The sequence below is a fragment of the Actinia tenebrosa genome, unplaced genomic scaffold, assembly GCF_029948245.1.
Source record: "Actinia tenebrosa isolate PJP-AT-01 unplaced genomic scaffold, QUT_ActTen_1.0 PGA_scaffold14__42_contigs__length_11649687, whole genome shotgun sequence".
In the NCBI taxonomy this organism is placed as follows: Eukaryota; Metazoa; Cnidaria; class Anthozoa; order Actiniaria; family Actiniidae; genus Actinia; species Actinia tenebrosa.
This window is the reverse complement of record NW_028292574.1, coordinates 5,967,423-5,982,787: the sequence shown is the minus strand read 5'-3', so window position 1 is coordinate 5,982,787 and position 15,365 is coordinate 5,967,423. Positions and strand designations below refer to the sequence as shown.

The window sequence follows — 15,365 nt, the reverse complement described above, 5'->3', positions numbered from 1 at the left end:
CATGACTATAAACTCTAGCATAATTGTATAACTGTAACAGTAATGATAAAAAGGTAAATTATATACCGTGAAAAGATGAAAAAACGTACTTACGTTTCGGACGCTAGTCCTTCGTCGGAGTAAAAGAGAAAGAGGTGGTAGAAAGGAGTGTTTATATGATAGAATAAGACAAAATAAACCAATGAAAACAAGGTAGGCCAGGAAACAAAAATAAACAATTTAAAGACAAATTATACACCGTGAAAAGATGAAAAGATGATGGCATGGCGTGATCAATAACATGAGCAGGATAATTACGCTTAAGGAAGAAAGAACGCATCTCAGAACATTTAACAGAAAAATCAAGATCATCACTATACACAAACGACGAAGACGAAGCAATTGCGAGAACGGAATAGCGTTAAGAGTGTGCTTAGGATCAGAAGACGAGTAGAGTAAATAAAAATGAGAGTCAGTAGGTTTGTAATGGACACTAGTGCTAAGACGGTCGTCATTAACACTGAGCAAGATGTCAAGGAAAGTGACTGATGTTTCACTAACCTCCCACATAAAGTCTAAGGCAGGGTGAAAAGAGTTAACAAAAGACACGAAAGAATCTAAGTCATTACGAGAACAAGAAGTAGACCAATATAATCATCAATATACCGTTCAAAAATCTCAGGTTTAGGTCCAGTATACTGTTGAAAAACAAGTTTTTTGATATAACCAGCAAACAAATTGGCGTAACCAGGGTCGATCATTTTAGTACCCATAGCAACACCGTTTACCTGCCGATAACACCGATCACCAAAAGAAAAACAATTAAGAGTAAAAACAAGTTCAGCTAAGCGTAACAAAGTGGGAGTGCTAGACTCGGGGACAGGACGAAGATCGAAAAAATGTTGAAGGGCACGAAGGCCCTCATCATTAGGAATGTGTTAGTATAAATTCATTCCAACTATATTTACCTGCATTTCTGATATCTGGGAGTCATGTCTAAGTGGAGCCGGTGAGTTAGCCATAAAATTTAAATGCGAATAAGCTAAGAAAAGCAATTCAAGCCTGGAAACACGGCCGGTGTATGATCCAACTGCTCACAGTTAATATAATATATTATACTAGATTATGGCGGCATGTAAGGATAGCAGACTGACTAACGGAGCATGCGTTCATGTGACTTGGTCGCAAGAGTCTGGTTTCCGGTCCATTAGAGTTTCCCAGAACCTACGATTTGGCTAATGAGTAAGGCTTGGGTACGAGAATGGTACTACCTGGTTTAAACACCCTGGGAGCAAAAGAAACACTAGGCTACGCCTCGAAATAAATATTTCGTCGAGTATGCGCAGTAACAATTAAGGGGCTCTTGCTCTATAGCTCCCAGCATATCACAGTACAGGGACATCCGCGCGCGTTATATACATAATATTTTATTTTGTTTTGCTTTGTCATTTTTTCTTCTTTACAACATCCAAAGTTAAACTATCTAAAAGAATGCTGCACAACAGAGAGATAGGTCTTAGATAAGATAGATAAAGCCTTTAAAATCTTGTTTATTTCGACAAGGTAACAACTTCAGCTAATTTACGAAATTTACGACATTTGGGGAGGGGGGAGGCAGCGAGACAAACTTCAACCACAACCCATTACACCTGGGTTTCCATAATTAGACAGGAATTTGGCATCCATAGACTTCGGCTCTCATTGAAATATGGCCATACCATTCTCTGACAACAAATCTGATGTACTGGGTTTTTATCTTGTCGGGAAGCCTGTGGGTTACGATCGTTGATAAGTCAGTGTTCCCCTGAAAGATCTATCCAAAAGCAATTTGTCTATTAATATATATATCATTTATTTATAATATTTATATTATTTATAATATTCATAATATCCATTGTTCATCTTTAAATCTAAGTAGAAATTGTTGGGCTTCTCCCTTTTTTAAAGAGGTTACCGGTTGTCCTCCCCCCGCAAAATTCATATGTGAGTTCATTAGCCGTGTCCTGACTTGGATTAGCCCAAAGGTCGTATCGGGTTTCCATCGTGAGTAAGTCGTGCCCTGACTTAGATCAACCCAGAGGTTTTTTGAGGGTTCCATCTGCGAGTTAGCCGTGCCCTGACCTTGTTTAGCCCAGAGGTTGTTTCAGGGTTCAATCTGTGAGTTAGCTGTACGCTGACTTAGATCAGCCCAGAGGGTGTTTCAGGGTTCAATCTGTGAGTTAGCCGTGCCCTGACTTAGATCAGCCCAGAGGTCGTATCGGGTTTCCATCTGTGAGTTAGCTGTACGCTGACTTAGATCAGCCCAGAGGTTGTTTCTGCAATGCCCTATCTTAGATTTACCTCAGTAAATATATATAATGTTACTTTCTTAATGGTTCCGATCAAAAAAACAAGACCACAATTCTAACCAATGGTTCCAGTCTTTTAGTACATATACTAAAGTTCTCCAGTGAGTATATAGTATTGGGGGAAATCTCATATTCTAACTCACCTTTACAATGTTTGCTATTTTGTAATCCACAAACGAGTTGTCGCTGTTTTTGTAAGCCAGGCTGTATTTTCTCACATACTGCGCATGAGAGTATGGCCTTCCTTGTGTTGCTACCATAGTAACGTATACCACGTGACCCAAATCCACCTGTAAGTACTGTCCTACAGTATTAGACCTGGCTGACCAACAGCCAACATCAACACCAACATTATAAGGTGTGGTGACGGGGTAGTTATTAAGCCGTCCTCTCCAAGGCTCGTGTCCCCCAGAACCCCACGTTGAAGACGCAGTTATCGCCGAGTTTGGGATCTTCCTCGAATCAACTCCCATTCCAAATGCAAAAGCACAATCTAAGTTAGATTCGAGAAACAAAAAGGAATACAAACCGTGATAAAATTAGTTATCAACTATTTAGTTGTAAAATAGCTAGAGTTCACTCAGGCATGAACCAAACAAAGACGCGTAGAGGTATTTGCTTTTGCTTCCAATGTTCTGCAACAGTGCAAAATAGCAAGTAAAGCTTACATGGAAATACAAAAGAAATCCCACAAATTCCATCGAGAAAAGGTGTGTGTTTTTTTTATTTTGATTATAGTCTCGCATCCAAGATAATTTTGAGAAAGGTCCATTAGAAAATTTATAAGCTCCTTGCATGTGACGTCGAAGCAGCTCAATTTGGAGGACAAAAAAAAAAAAGAATTTTAATATTATGAGAATTGGAAAGCTATGATTATGTCCTCCAAATAGACGACTTGCACTAACAGGTCGCATGACCCTTAGATTAAAATTACTCACCACCCCACAACAAGCTAAAAAAGTGAAATGGTATTAAATAGCAGATCAATATTTTATAAGGATTTGTATTGGAAAATATGCTAGATAGCAAGCTTTGCCATCCAGCAAATTTTCCCATACATATCCTTATAAAATGGAACATTTTATATTTAATGTCATTAATCCTAAAGTTAACATTGTGAGCTAAACCTTCGTCCTCTTATTAATGCTGAGCTGCTCTTTTCACTTCGTTTTCACACGACTGCTCGTTTTAAGGGTCGCGTGGCCTGTTAGTGCAGGTCGCTTTTTGAGCTGCATTCAGACGTGCTTCAAGGAATCTATACATCTTTGTTTGTTTGTTGGTTTTTTTTTTCACGGATATATGGCGTGTATTCAATATGAAAGATATAAAAAGCGAAGAAGATGGATGAACGATGTAAAAGAGTAAAAGGCTCTCGATCAGTTGCTGCCAGGTTCACACTTTTATTATCATTCTATCTTCTTGGACATTTTCAGAGATGCATGAGGAAATCAAACTAACACATGTAAAATGACCTTGACCCCTTACGCCAATGTGTGGTCACCATCCGTATTGCGCGAATGTTGGTGGCCGGTTGGTGGGTTGGTGGGTTGGTGGGTTGGTGGGTTGGTGGGTTGGTGGGTTGGTGGGTTGGTGGGTTGGTGGGTTGGTGGGTTGGTGGGTTGGTGGGTTGGTGGGTTGGTGGGTTGGTGGGTTGGTGGGTTGGTGGGTTGCATTCAATTCACTCACCTTTGCATTCGAAGGTGTTATTTTTCATCACACAAATGGTATCAGTACTACAATATTTGTCACTGCACGTCTCCACTGACCGACTATCATGCACCGAATAAGTGCCTTCTTCGTTGTAAACCAAGTCAACAGGATTGGACAAGTGACTGCCTTTGTTCAACTCACATCTTTGGCTCCTGTCATAAAAATTCATGCTATGGCAATCCGTGGTAGATGCACATTTATCGTAGCATTCTTGGTAGTTCTTCACCGTTGTTGACGACAGAACATGGTGCTTGAGTATGAAGTTCGTTTGCGTGTACGTTGAAGGACAATCAAGGCACCAGATGTCATGCAGGATGAATGGAAGAGACATCAGCAGGCTAAGGACGGAGTACATCATTGATGGTACGTTGTATCAGCTACTTTCTAGTTACTACATGAGGGTCAAAATATATAAATATATATATAACTTTATTTACCCTTCTCAAATTTATTAATAATTCATGAGGTTAATGACCAATGGCGACTTTGTAGTCACATGCATGCACCTTGATACTTCTCTAGTTGATCAAAAACGGGTCAAGACACTGATCAAAACACTGACGTATAAAGCAATAGTAGCGAAGGAATTTTTGGTCTTACGAGATTCAAGAACAAATGAATTATAATGAATTTGAGAAGACAGTTCAAAAACTCGTGCTTCGTGTTTGATCTATTACATGTTTTATGATGGGCAACCTCACGCTCAACATTTTGTAAGTTGCCAAGCACACTTGCCATATGTTGTACCTGGCCTTACTTACATGCAATAAAGGTTCACAAAATTGTCGAACAAATTAAGAAAAAAAGAAGTATATTTTTAGAAAAACAAATTAAATTGTTAACAAACCACGTTACCAAAAATCCCTTGAGATATAAATAACATTGAAACAGCTACCATCTTAGGTTGACCCAACAACAGAAGCTGAATAGAAGAATGCTTTGTTTTGTCAACCAACATAGTGGGTATGACGTAACATGCACAAAATCGCCGTCTCCCTCCACAACATTAAACATACACGCTAAATCAGTCCAATTTGATCCAAGCCATGTACTGACTCTAGGTTAGTTCTGTTTTCATACGAGGTCTTCCTGCATGATTAGCTTGGCATTAATTTCTTTGCATAAAATCCCATTCATATTTAACATGTCATAGAATCGTCTTCAGTAGTATTTTGAATTATTGACCCAGATATGTTATTTGCATGTGACACTGATCTAGCTGCGAAACAGGTGCAAGAAATACGTAGATCTATTTATGCATAATTAAAATGCTAAAACCCGCAACTTTTTTCATGATTTTTCAGACTATAAAATATCGACTTCTAAATCCCGTAAAGAAAGAAAAAAACTGCTTACCCAAGTAATTACGAATCACGATATAACGGTCCGAGCTTTAGGGTTTTATCTATTGCATACCTAATTAAATTTGTCTGTGCGATTTCGAGTCAATATATTATTTATAAACGAAAATCTTTGGTATCCACGGTCACGGCAAAAACGGTTTATTTGATGCCTACGTTGTTATTTTTATTAGGAAGAAAGTTACCTTAACGATTTTGAAGTACTAAGAGAAAGAATGACAAAATGCTATGTTCTATGTTAATTTTAATTCTCAAGAAATGGGTACATCTTACTTGAAGTAAAGAAGATCTTTGGTATCCACGGTCACGGCCACAACGATTGATATATCGTTATTTTTATTGTTATTAAAGATAGCAACATAATTATCAGGGTTCGTGCTACTCCTGAAACTCCTTGCAAAAACTCCTTGAATTTAATTCACTTGAAAAGCTTTTGAATTTTACGATTTTAGCGAAACTCCTTGAAAACTCCTTAAATTCTTGCTTTGATCATAATTTTTACTTGCATGGTTCTGAAATAAATCTAGTCAGAACGATTGGAAAATCTGAAAGTCGGCCTTGTGCAACCACCGTGCAAAACCTTGGCATAGTTAGCTGAACATACTTCTTGAATATTCATTTTTGGGTCCTTGTATACGGCCTTGAATAGTCCTTGAATTTCAAGTGGTTACCTCAGCACGAACCCTGGATAAAGAACGATTACACGATTCTACGTTGCACGTAACTTTTATTCGCCACACGATGACTTAGATCTTTAAGGGTTTTGGTCTTTAAAGGACTTTGAAGTAATATTCAAGGTAAAGAAGACACGACACAAGTTTTGTACGACGTTTCGAAATCTTCATGACTTCGAAAAAAAAAAGAATTAATGTAAAAACCGATATGTTTTTATAAACCATTATTAAATATTAAATTATTAGTATACTTTGAGACTTGTATATAGAATTTTTGTGATTGGTCAAACGAAAAGTGATTCTGAGACACAATCTCGAATGTTTCCCAAAGTTTGCCACAGCGAAATTAATACTTTAACGCGTTCTTATCTTGAATTTCGTCTTTTCTCTGATATATTCAAGTCTAAAATTATACTAAAACAATTATTTACTTTAGGCACAGTGATTATTCTACATGTGTACAGATTATCACTTTGCATTTCGGCGAATAATTGTTAATTATAATCAAGCATGGCGGACAGTTTACTCGGGCATAATTAACGTATAACAACTTGGAGATTTCAAAAGTCTTTTTGCAGTAATAAGTGGTAAGTAATAGTAAGTTTAAGATCTTGCTACAAAAAGCCTTACTTACAATTGCATTTTCGAATTTAAACAACAATTTAGAAATTAATAGACTAGAATAGCAAGTATGATTCATCGAGGAAATTGTAATAATTAATATATATTCAAACGTCTCACGATTTAGGGCCATTTGTACTGTAGAAACGGGAAACGAAGTTTAGCAAAATTGGGAAAAATTAAGACACACAATGAGATGTGACAGAACTTAAACTTAGGAATTATAAAAGCATTCAAAACGAAGCAACGAATTATCAAAGAGCCGGTTCTGATGATATTGATGGAAATTAAAAAACGCTTCGCGGAATGTGAGAACTACCTTCTTTCAATCCAGTGTAGACTAGGCAATGTCGATCATAATTTACTGCTTCATATAAGCTTTTTTTAAGAATTACGAGCCTTCTTATTACCAGTTTACTGTGACCAATCCTTTTATTCGCTTCCCGACTGGATTGAATTTGTTTTTAGTTTATTTTGTTTTTGTTTTTTTTTATTAAACCCACCGCTTTTTACAATTTTACAATTAATTTTCTCGATTTGTCGAATGTAGTTCTTGATTTCATGTATTACTCTAAATCGTTTAAACAAGTACGTTTAGTTCAAATTTTACAACCATCAATTATTTTTATAAACGCACATAGTATACTTTCAAGTCAACAGATAATGGAATATTTTTTCCGAATATAAGGGGGAAAAGGGTGATTTTCCAATAATTATTCAATTGCTGTTGAAAATCGGGAAATGAAATTTAACTATGCCATCAGCTCTATACCATAAGAATAACATCTGCTACCTACCTTCAGAAGACAGCCGTGTTTTTTCATAAAAATGTAGCTGGCGGGATTATAATTTTTTCACAAACACACGCAGGACTACAGTCAGATATCACAAATCGATTATAAATTATGATTTCTTCAGATACGTATACGATTTATGCATCTTTTCTTCTTCTTCTTTTATTTTACGTTGGTTATTATTATTAAAGGTAAGCGAACTGTTAAAATATTAATCACAATTTCAAATAATTGCAAGGGTAAAACGCTGGCACATTTTGAGACTTATAATTTGCATATTCTCGTTCGTTATAATAATAACAATGATTTAATAATAATAATACTAATAATAATAATAATAATAATAATGATAATGATAATAATAATAATGATAATAATAATAATAATTTATTGAATTTATATAGCGCAACTCCCAATTGGGGTATTTTCATTTTCATTCGTTCTTTAATTGTTACTCGTTCCTTTTTTTCTTTTTTTTTTTTTTTTTTTTTTTTTTTTTTTTTTTTTTTTTTTGTTCTTTTCTTCTCGTTTGTTGTTTTTGTTCTCTTCGTCATGTTTTTAAATTTTCTGTACACATATTTTGTTCTGATATTTCGCGTGATGGTCGTGTGTTAGCGCCGAACAGGTGAAAGTATAGGTATAAGGCATAAATAGACGGCCGTTAATCAGGTATTCTTTTAACTAGTAGTAAACCAGACAAATGGTTAAAATCAGTAAATCGGTGAAGTTTGAAGGAAATGACTGATTCGACATGAAGTAAATAGTTGAATGGTAAAATATTTCTTGATTTGAGTGATGCGTCTGTCATTATTATTAGAATATTGGAAGTATAGCCCTTCATAACTTAGAGAAGTATCACTCGAATCAAGGAATATTTTACCAATCAAATATTCACTTTATGTAGAACCAGTACTGAAAGTGTTGTCGAAGGGTTCATTTGCAACTTTAAAACTCGCGAAAATAAAATTTTTCAAAAGTTTAAATTTTGTAAGAAAACTTAATTTTGCTGAAGGCAAAAGATACCTTTCCAGCTACCAGCTGTTCAAAAGCTATTTAAACCCTCTACGCGCTTTTATTTATTTTTAATTTGAATTTGTATCTTGAATATAAGTACTTGCATGTGACGTAAACGTCGTGTCCGGATTGGATAGAAGACTCGTAAATTATTAAGGAATTGAATATCATAAGAAAACTCTATATTTCAATTATTTTCTTTAACAAGGTTGTCCTTAAAGCAAAGGCAAGTAGCAAATGCTATCAAACGAGCATCCGTATGATTACTTAGTAATAATATACATGAAAATATTCAACACATGATATTCTATGAACTTCATTAGTTCACAACCAACTATGTTATATTCAAAGCGATTTTGGTATCAAATACATTGATGTAATTCAAAGAGTTTCGTAGCTATTTTAAACCAAAATGTGGCTGTTTGTCTATTGTAAAAAGTTGTTTGCTGTATAGCAATCTGAATCATTACAAATGAAGACATTTGGATTAGCTGACTTTGCAGACTTCGAACTGCTGGAGTCGTATTGAAAACTTATACCTGACAGTTGTTAAACGCGTTCAGAAAACTTTGCGGCTCAGTCTTCGGATCTTGTAGACCAAAATATTGTGTAAGTACTTACCACATCGTGTTTAGAAGTCTTTTTCGTTTCCCTTAGTTTATTTTTGTTTCGGCATAGAATAGCTCGATCGTCTGGCTCATTTTAATCAATTCATGTCTTGTTAGGAGCCAATGCCCAGAAAAATCGAGCAAGGGCTGGCCACAGTCAAAAAATCAAATACCTTCATTTTTGGTTTGTAGAAAGGTTTTAGTGAGTTTAGAAACGTGTTGGGGTTTATTTTTCAATTTATGAAGATATTCGCGAAAAAATCGAGAAAAACGATTTCGGCTTGTCGCTGGTGTAAAAATAGTAGCCGTACCAGCGATAACGCTAGGGCCACAAAAACGTTTTCTCAGTAATAAAGCAGCTAATTTATAGGCAATCTCTCATCCAATTGTGATAGATTGCATATTTAACACTCTATCCATATCGGTTCAGCGCTAAAATTCAATAGATCTTAAAAAGCTTTGCTGGTCTTAAGGGTATTATTATAAATTATCATGATCATAGATTTTATTTCCACCTTTAGCATCCAGACAGTAGCTGATACAACGTACCATCAATGATGTACTCGGTCCTTGGCCTGCTGATGTCTCTTCCATTCATCCTGCATGACATCTGGTGCCTTGATTGTCCTTCAACGTACACGCAAACGAACTTCATACTCAAGCACCATGTTCTGTCGTCAACAACGGTGAAGAGCTACCAAGAATGCTACGATAAATGTGCATCTACCACGGATTGCCATAGCATGAATTTCTATGACAGGAGCCAAAGGTGCGAGTTGAACAAAGGCAGTCACTTGTCCAATCCTGTTGACTTGGTTTACAACGAAGAAGGCACTTATTCGGTTCATGATAGTCGGTCTGTGGCGACGTGCAGTGACAAATATTGTAGTACTGATACCATTTGTGTGATGAAAAATAACACCTTCGAATGCAAAGGTGAGTGACATCTACCTCACACAGGTACTCCTACAGGTACAATTCTATCATTCGATCATTATAATCAAAAAATATCAGTCAGCCTTTGCATGCTATAATTAAAAGAAAAGAATTATTATGATCATTTTAAGAACAACTTAATTTTTATTAATTTTTACACTTAATCAAGGAGCCATAGAGTTAAGTGCTTTAAATGTGAGTAGAAGTACTTTGTAAGTAGTTCGCTGTTTTACTCATAATGTTATACTATAGAACATACAGATCTATACAATTCTATCAACCATAATTATAATAATTATCGTACAAGGTCAGCCTTTGCTATAATTCTTGCCTTTGTCGTTGTTTGTGTGTGTATTTTTTGTGAGTATATTTTGCCCCTGTTTAGTATTTGTTTTTCATACAGATCTATAAAATTCTATCAACCATAATTATAATAATTATCGTACAAGGTCAGCCTTTGCTATAATTCTTGCCTTTGTCGTTGTTTGTGTGTGTATTTTTTGTGAGTATATTTTGCCTCTGTCTGTTTAGTATTTGTTTTTCATTTCATCTTTTTTCAAATTAATTTTGCAAAGTGTCCTTATATGCGCTAACTATTTTCTCAACAGTTCGTGTTATTTATTTTTTCAATTCTAACAAAGGTTGTGCGTTGGCGTTTGGAATGGGAGCTGATTCGAGGAAAATCCCAAACTCAGCGATAACTGCGTCTTCAACGTGGGGTTCTCAGAACCACGAGGCTTGGAGAGGACGACTTAATAACTACCCCACATCTGGTGATGCTGGATGTTGGGCAGCAGCGTCTTCTACCGTAGGAGAGTACTTACAGGTTGACTTGGGTCACGTGGTATACGTTACCATGGTAGCAACACAAGGGAGGCCAACCGCTGTCGTGCAGTACGTTAAAAAATACAGCCTGGCTTATAAAAATAGCGACAATTTGTTTGTGGATTACAAAATAGCAAACACTGTAAAGGTGAGTTGAAATATATGTCTTCACACTCACTGGTCAGTGAGTAACCTCAATATGGACCAACCAACACCAATTAATACCTGTCTGTCTGTCTGTGAATCAGCCGCTCAATAAGCCAATGTAGCCCTCGAACCATAGACAACCACTAAACCAGCAAACCTATCCACCTCTCGATTTAAAACGTAATAAGGCGAGAGAAAGAATATATAAACCTGTATTTTCAAGTTTATCGCTATCGAACCCTATAACAACCTCCGGGTTGATCTAAATCAGCGCACGGCTAACTCAGAGATCTAACCCTGAAACAACCGTACCTCTGGGCTATCTAAGTCAGGGCACGGCTAACTCACAGATGAAGCCCTGGAACAACCTGGGCTGATCCCCGGGGATAATCTAAGTCAGATCACGGATAGCTCAAAGACGATTGATTCTTGAAACAACCTCTGGGCTGATCAAAGTCAGGGCACGGCTAACTCACAGATCAAACCCTGAAACAACCATCTGGGCTAAGTCAGATCATAGTTACCAAAATCAAGGGAGAGACCTAACAAATTCAACGCACTCCGGGATACCAAGTACAGGAATTCAAGCCAGAGACACCAGAGGAGAGTGTCGAGTTACCCTACGAGCAAAGGATTTTCTCCCCTGACCTAAAGTCAGAACAGGGGACAGAAAACGACCTCTACAAGCAGGGTAGAGTACTTGCAAGTGTACTACACCGCTACCCCGCTAACTCACAGATCGAATCCTGAATCAACCCGTTTCATTGTTATTTAAACTACGACAAACTGAAACAATCTATGGCAAGCTCTCGGCTGATATAAGTAGGGGCAATTCTATTTCACGGATCAAAGTATGCTTTTTTTCAATTAGTGGGATCTTTAAAATGTATTAGGTTTTGCGGATGGAGTAAGACCGGAGAGCCGGGATAAAAGCCCTCGAAAGACTAAGAGAAGACACAGTGAGCTTCTGCTGTAATTTGCTAATAACCAAATTGCTTTTGATTAGATCTTTCAGGCGAACACTGACGCGACAACGATCGTAACCCACAGGCTTCCCGAAAAGATAAAATCCCAGTACATCAGATTTGTTGTCCGAGAATGGTATTCCAGTGTTGCAATGAGAGCCGAAGTCTATGGATGCCAAATTCCTATCTAAATGGAACCCCAGTGGATGCAGTGAGCAGTAGTTTCTTGGTGAATGAGTGGTGAATTTTATGCACTAGTCTTTACAACAGTAAAACGTTTACAATCGCTCCCTTTTGTTTTTCAAGGCTTTGTAAGGTTTAGTTTCGTATATGAGTCTTCCTTATTCTTCGTTTGCACGTTACGGCATCGCGGCCATGTTGGTACCATTTAACAAAAAATTTCTCATTAACATCCATTGTTAACGGTACCACAATGGCCGCCATGTTTTTGTTTTTTAATCCTCTTGGGAATGCTTGCAACCCATCAATAGTTATGAAAGTCGGTTTTTTTGTGATCTCACTTCAATAAACTGTTTGACGCCATTCACCATTTTCCATACATCGGTTCACTGGTCAAACACAAAGCATTCAGTCGAGGTTGCAAGGATCAAATTTGAATAATCCTTTGAAAGTACCTTGGCGCCTCGCTTGAGCGCTTTGTGTTTGACCAGTATGGAAAATGGTGAATCATACTGTCTTCTTGAAACAAGACCACTATGCATCATGGGGCAAGTGCCTGAAACAACGGTACAGGAAACTCAATATCACAATACCATTCACGTTAAAGTCAAACCACCAAGCGTGAACACGTAGAGGTCACTAATGACTTTATTTTTGGATTCCGGATTTCATTATTCGATTCGAACATTCATTATTGAAAACGAAGTCTTCAATTTATCATTTTCCAGACGTTGGCTCACTGGTCAAAGTGCTCACACGAGGCGCCAAGGTACTTTTAAAGGATTATTTAAATTTCAGCCTTGCAACCTCGACTGAATGTTTTGTGTTTGACCAGTGAACCGGTGTATAGAAAATGGAAGGAGTATTTAAAGGAAGAATAGCTGTGAGCTGCAGCTAGTTAAAATATGAAAGGTACCTTCTGCTTACTAGTTGGACTAGAGTGCTCGCACTTAATCTGTAAAACAGCTAGTACCCAGCTGATCTGAGAAAAATATTTTAGCCAATCAGAACCACGAAAATTTGCCAAACTGGTGCAAGAATCACTTTTCCTCATAAAATTATGGATTTCCAGGTCATCAAATAAAAAATAAAACGTTGCTAATACACTTTTGACAACAGTGACGCAATAATTAATGAGTTTGTATTCTTTATCGATGTCGGGCACGTTTTTAAATTTTCGCTGGTCAATAGGCCAATAGACCTCACATTTCCCAGAGAGTTGCTCTTTTATAACGAAATGTTAAAATATTTACAAGAATCAACTCCCAAGAGTGAAATCACGTGGTCTGAAATGTGCACAACAAACAAAGAAGTTAAAGAGGTATATTTTCAGAAGCTTCATGACACGATCAAATTTGCAGTAAAGTCAGTTCTACGTCATTTTTTCAGATCAGCTGGATTGAATTTAGATTAGCTCGTCAGGCTAGGGATGGTTTTGGAGAATCAAAACATTAGCTTGCTTCATGAAGCGTATTTTACATCTTTAATAATTTGCCCTGACCAAGCACAAAAAAAGCTAGTGATAAATCATTTATTTTGCACCACAGGCAGCCCAAACGATCGAGGTTCCTGTGTTCTGTGTATGGTTTATAAAAGAATGTATGGGAGTTATGATGAAGATATAACAATAAAATGTTTCACTCAGCAATTTGCTTGTAGACTACAGTCGTTGCTTGAACCTTGTTTAGTCTTCTGGTGAAGTTTCAGCACGGTTTGGGGGCGTTTGGTGTTAATTTCAGACATTTTCCCGATATGTTTTTGTTGTTTTTGGTGGTGGTGCTGGCAATGGCGTTGGCTATGGTAGTGGTGATATTCAAGTCTAAAATTACACCAAAACAATTATTTACTTTAGGCACAGTGATTATTCTAAATATGTACAGATTATCACTTTGCACTTCGGCGAATAATTGTTACATCGCCAACTATTCCGGACATCCGCCGCTCGCCAAGTCAGCGGATATCATGTATAAAATAAAAACCACAGGAAGCCCAAGCTCTCTCAGGCCCAGACTTAGAAAAACAAAACCTTTTGCTACAGTATTCCTGTGCTTTAATAGGTATCCTATTCTCACTGAATAAATTATCACCAAGGAGTATAAATTAAGTCAACACACATGACTCATTGCATAACGTCGTTTGGACCTTCGAAGTACGAATTTTTCTCGCTGTCCCCACCACCGCCACCAGCCATCAGCCAACATTCTAGTGCTCTATGCATGCTGATGAAACACAGACGGGACTTGATGCGCTTATGCTGACGGCAGGTATTGTGGGACAAAGTTTAGGTTTATTGTATTCTATTTGTTTCGTTTTGCCGGTGAATAGAAAATTTCAAAGATATCATTTGTACTGAGAGTTCACGTGGCGCAAGGAGCGGCATTAGGAGATGGGGTTCAAAACCCTGAACAGCAAGCGCCGGGAGCAGTAGTTCCACCGGCTGGCGAGCAGCAGGTAATTTTGTTGCAGTTCTTTTATCTGGGAGAGTTTTTTGCCTGCCAGTTTATTTGGACCTCGTGGTTTTGTTAATGCACGCTACTACTATTTTATACGTTATTATTATATGGTATTTTTGGGCGCAGTTAGGATTTTACTCGAGTAGTTTCCCTTCAGATTTGCATCCAAGGCATGCTACTACTATCTTATGCGTTATTACATGGTACTTTTGGAGGCAGTTATAGTTTTACTCAAGTAGAATCCTTCAGATTTGCATTTATTTCTACCCTCGTCACACTTGGTTGGTTTGGTTCTTTGTTCACGGCTTGTTCTTTAGCGCCCTTGGTTTCATCGGTTTTAGCCTTTTATGTAGGTTACACTTTTTGCCCTGGGGAGTCTTTTGGTGTACGCATCTGCTTCAGCGTTTTTATTTCACGCGGTCCTAGTGCTTTTGTGTGATATTTATCTTCGTAGTTTGTGCAGTTTCTTGGGGCTATTATTCCGGTTACTTATTTCTTAAAGTAAGTTTTATATCGGCCTAAAGAACCGCAAATATGCCGCGTGATTAATTTGAGTTAGTTCGGCCTGGAGAGCCACGAGTTTGTCGCGTAATAATTTGAGTTATCTAGATAGGCCTGGAGAGCCAATGTGAGTGTAGCTAACGGCCTGGAGAGCCGTGAGTATGTCGTGTAATATTTTGAGTTAGATTGGCCTGGAGAACCAATGCTGCCTTGAGAGCCGCGAGCAGGGTGCTTTGTATCCAATACTTG

The 15,365-nt window shown here is 37.4% G+C and overlaps 3 protein-coding genes across 5 annotated transcripts in view; 2 read left to right on the top strand and 1 right to left on the bottom strand.

Moving 5' to 3' along the window:
• The window catches only part of LOC116304287 (uncharacterized), a gene marked incomplete in the record, with an annotated part of 204,442 nt that overhangs the window by 143,029 nt on the left and 46,048 nt on the right, over nt 1-15,365 (top strand).
• Nucleotides 1,391-7,664, bottom strand: LOC116292029 (lactadherin). 2 transcript variants are annotated; one of them, XM_031699260.2, is made up of 4 exons: nt 7,491-7,664; nt 4,014-4,428; nt 2,471-2,820; nt 1,391-1,792 (listed from the first exon to the last, which is right to left on the bottom strand). In XM_031699260.2, the coding sequence occupies exons 2-4, from the start codon at nt 4,393-4,395 to the stop codon at nt 1,643-1,645; spliced, it is 882 nt and encodes a 293-aa protein (XP_031555120.1). In that variant the 5' UTR covers nt 4,396-4,428; nt 7,491-7,664; the 3' UTR covers nt 1,391-1,642. The 2 variants fall into 2 exon arrangements, with proteins under 2 accessions (XP_031555120.1, XP_031555121.1); XM_031699261.2 differs by lacking the exon at nt 7,491-7,664 and adding an exon at nt 5,054-5,127.
• Nucleotides 6,079-13,810, top strand: LOC148911313 (lactadherin-like). 2 transcript variants are annotated; one of them, XM_089030015.1, is made up of 4 exons: nt 6,079-6,195; nt 9,631-10,045; nt 10,687-11,018; nt 12,024-13,810. In XM_089030015.1, exons 2-4 carry the CDS (start codon nt 9,664-9,666, stop codon nt 12,171-12,173), a joined length of 864 nt encoding a protein of 287 aa, XP_088886141.1. In that variant the 5' UTR covers nt 6,079-6,195; nt 9,631-9,663; the 3' UTR covers nt 12,174-13,810. The 2 variants fall into 2 exon arrangements, with proteins under 2 accessions (XP_088886141.1, XP_088886140.1); XM_089030014.1 differs by lacking the exon at nt 6,079-6,195 and adding an exon at nt 6,405-6,659.

Bases quoted from the DNA above. Each gene is read 5' to 3' on its own strand.
- LOC148911313 (XM_089030015.1), top strand. From the start codon at position 9,664: ATGATGTACTCGGTCCTTGGCCTGCTGATGTCTCTTCCATTCATCCTG. The intron at 10,046-10,686 runs GTGAGTGACATC...ATTCTAACAAAG, and splicing joins TAACACCTTCGAATGCAAAG to GTTGTGCGTTGGCGTTTGGA. The intron at 11,019-12,023 runs GTGAGTTGAAAT...GCTTTTGATTAG, and splicing joins AAATAGCAAACACTGTAAAG to ATCTTTCAGGCGAACACTGA.
- LOC116292029 (XM_031699260.2), bottom strand. From the start codon at position 4,395: ATGATGTACTCCGTCCTTAGCCTGCTGATGTCTCTTCCATTCATCCTG. The intron at 2,821-4,013 runs GTGAGTGAATTG...AATCTAACTTAG, and splicing joins TAACACCTTCGAATGCAAAG to ATTGTGCTTTTGCATTTGGA. The intron at 1,793-2,470 runs GTGAGTTAGAAT...GCTTTTGGATAG, and splicing joins AAATAGCAAACATTGTAAAG to ATCTTTCAGGGGAACACTGA.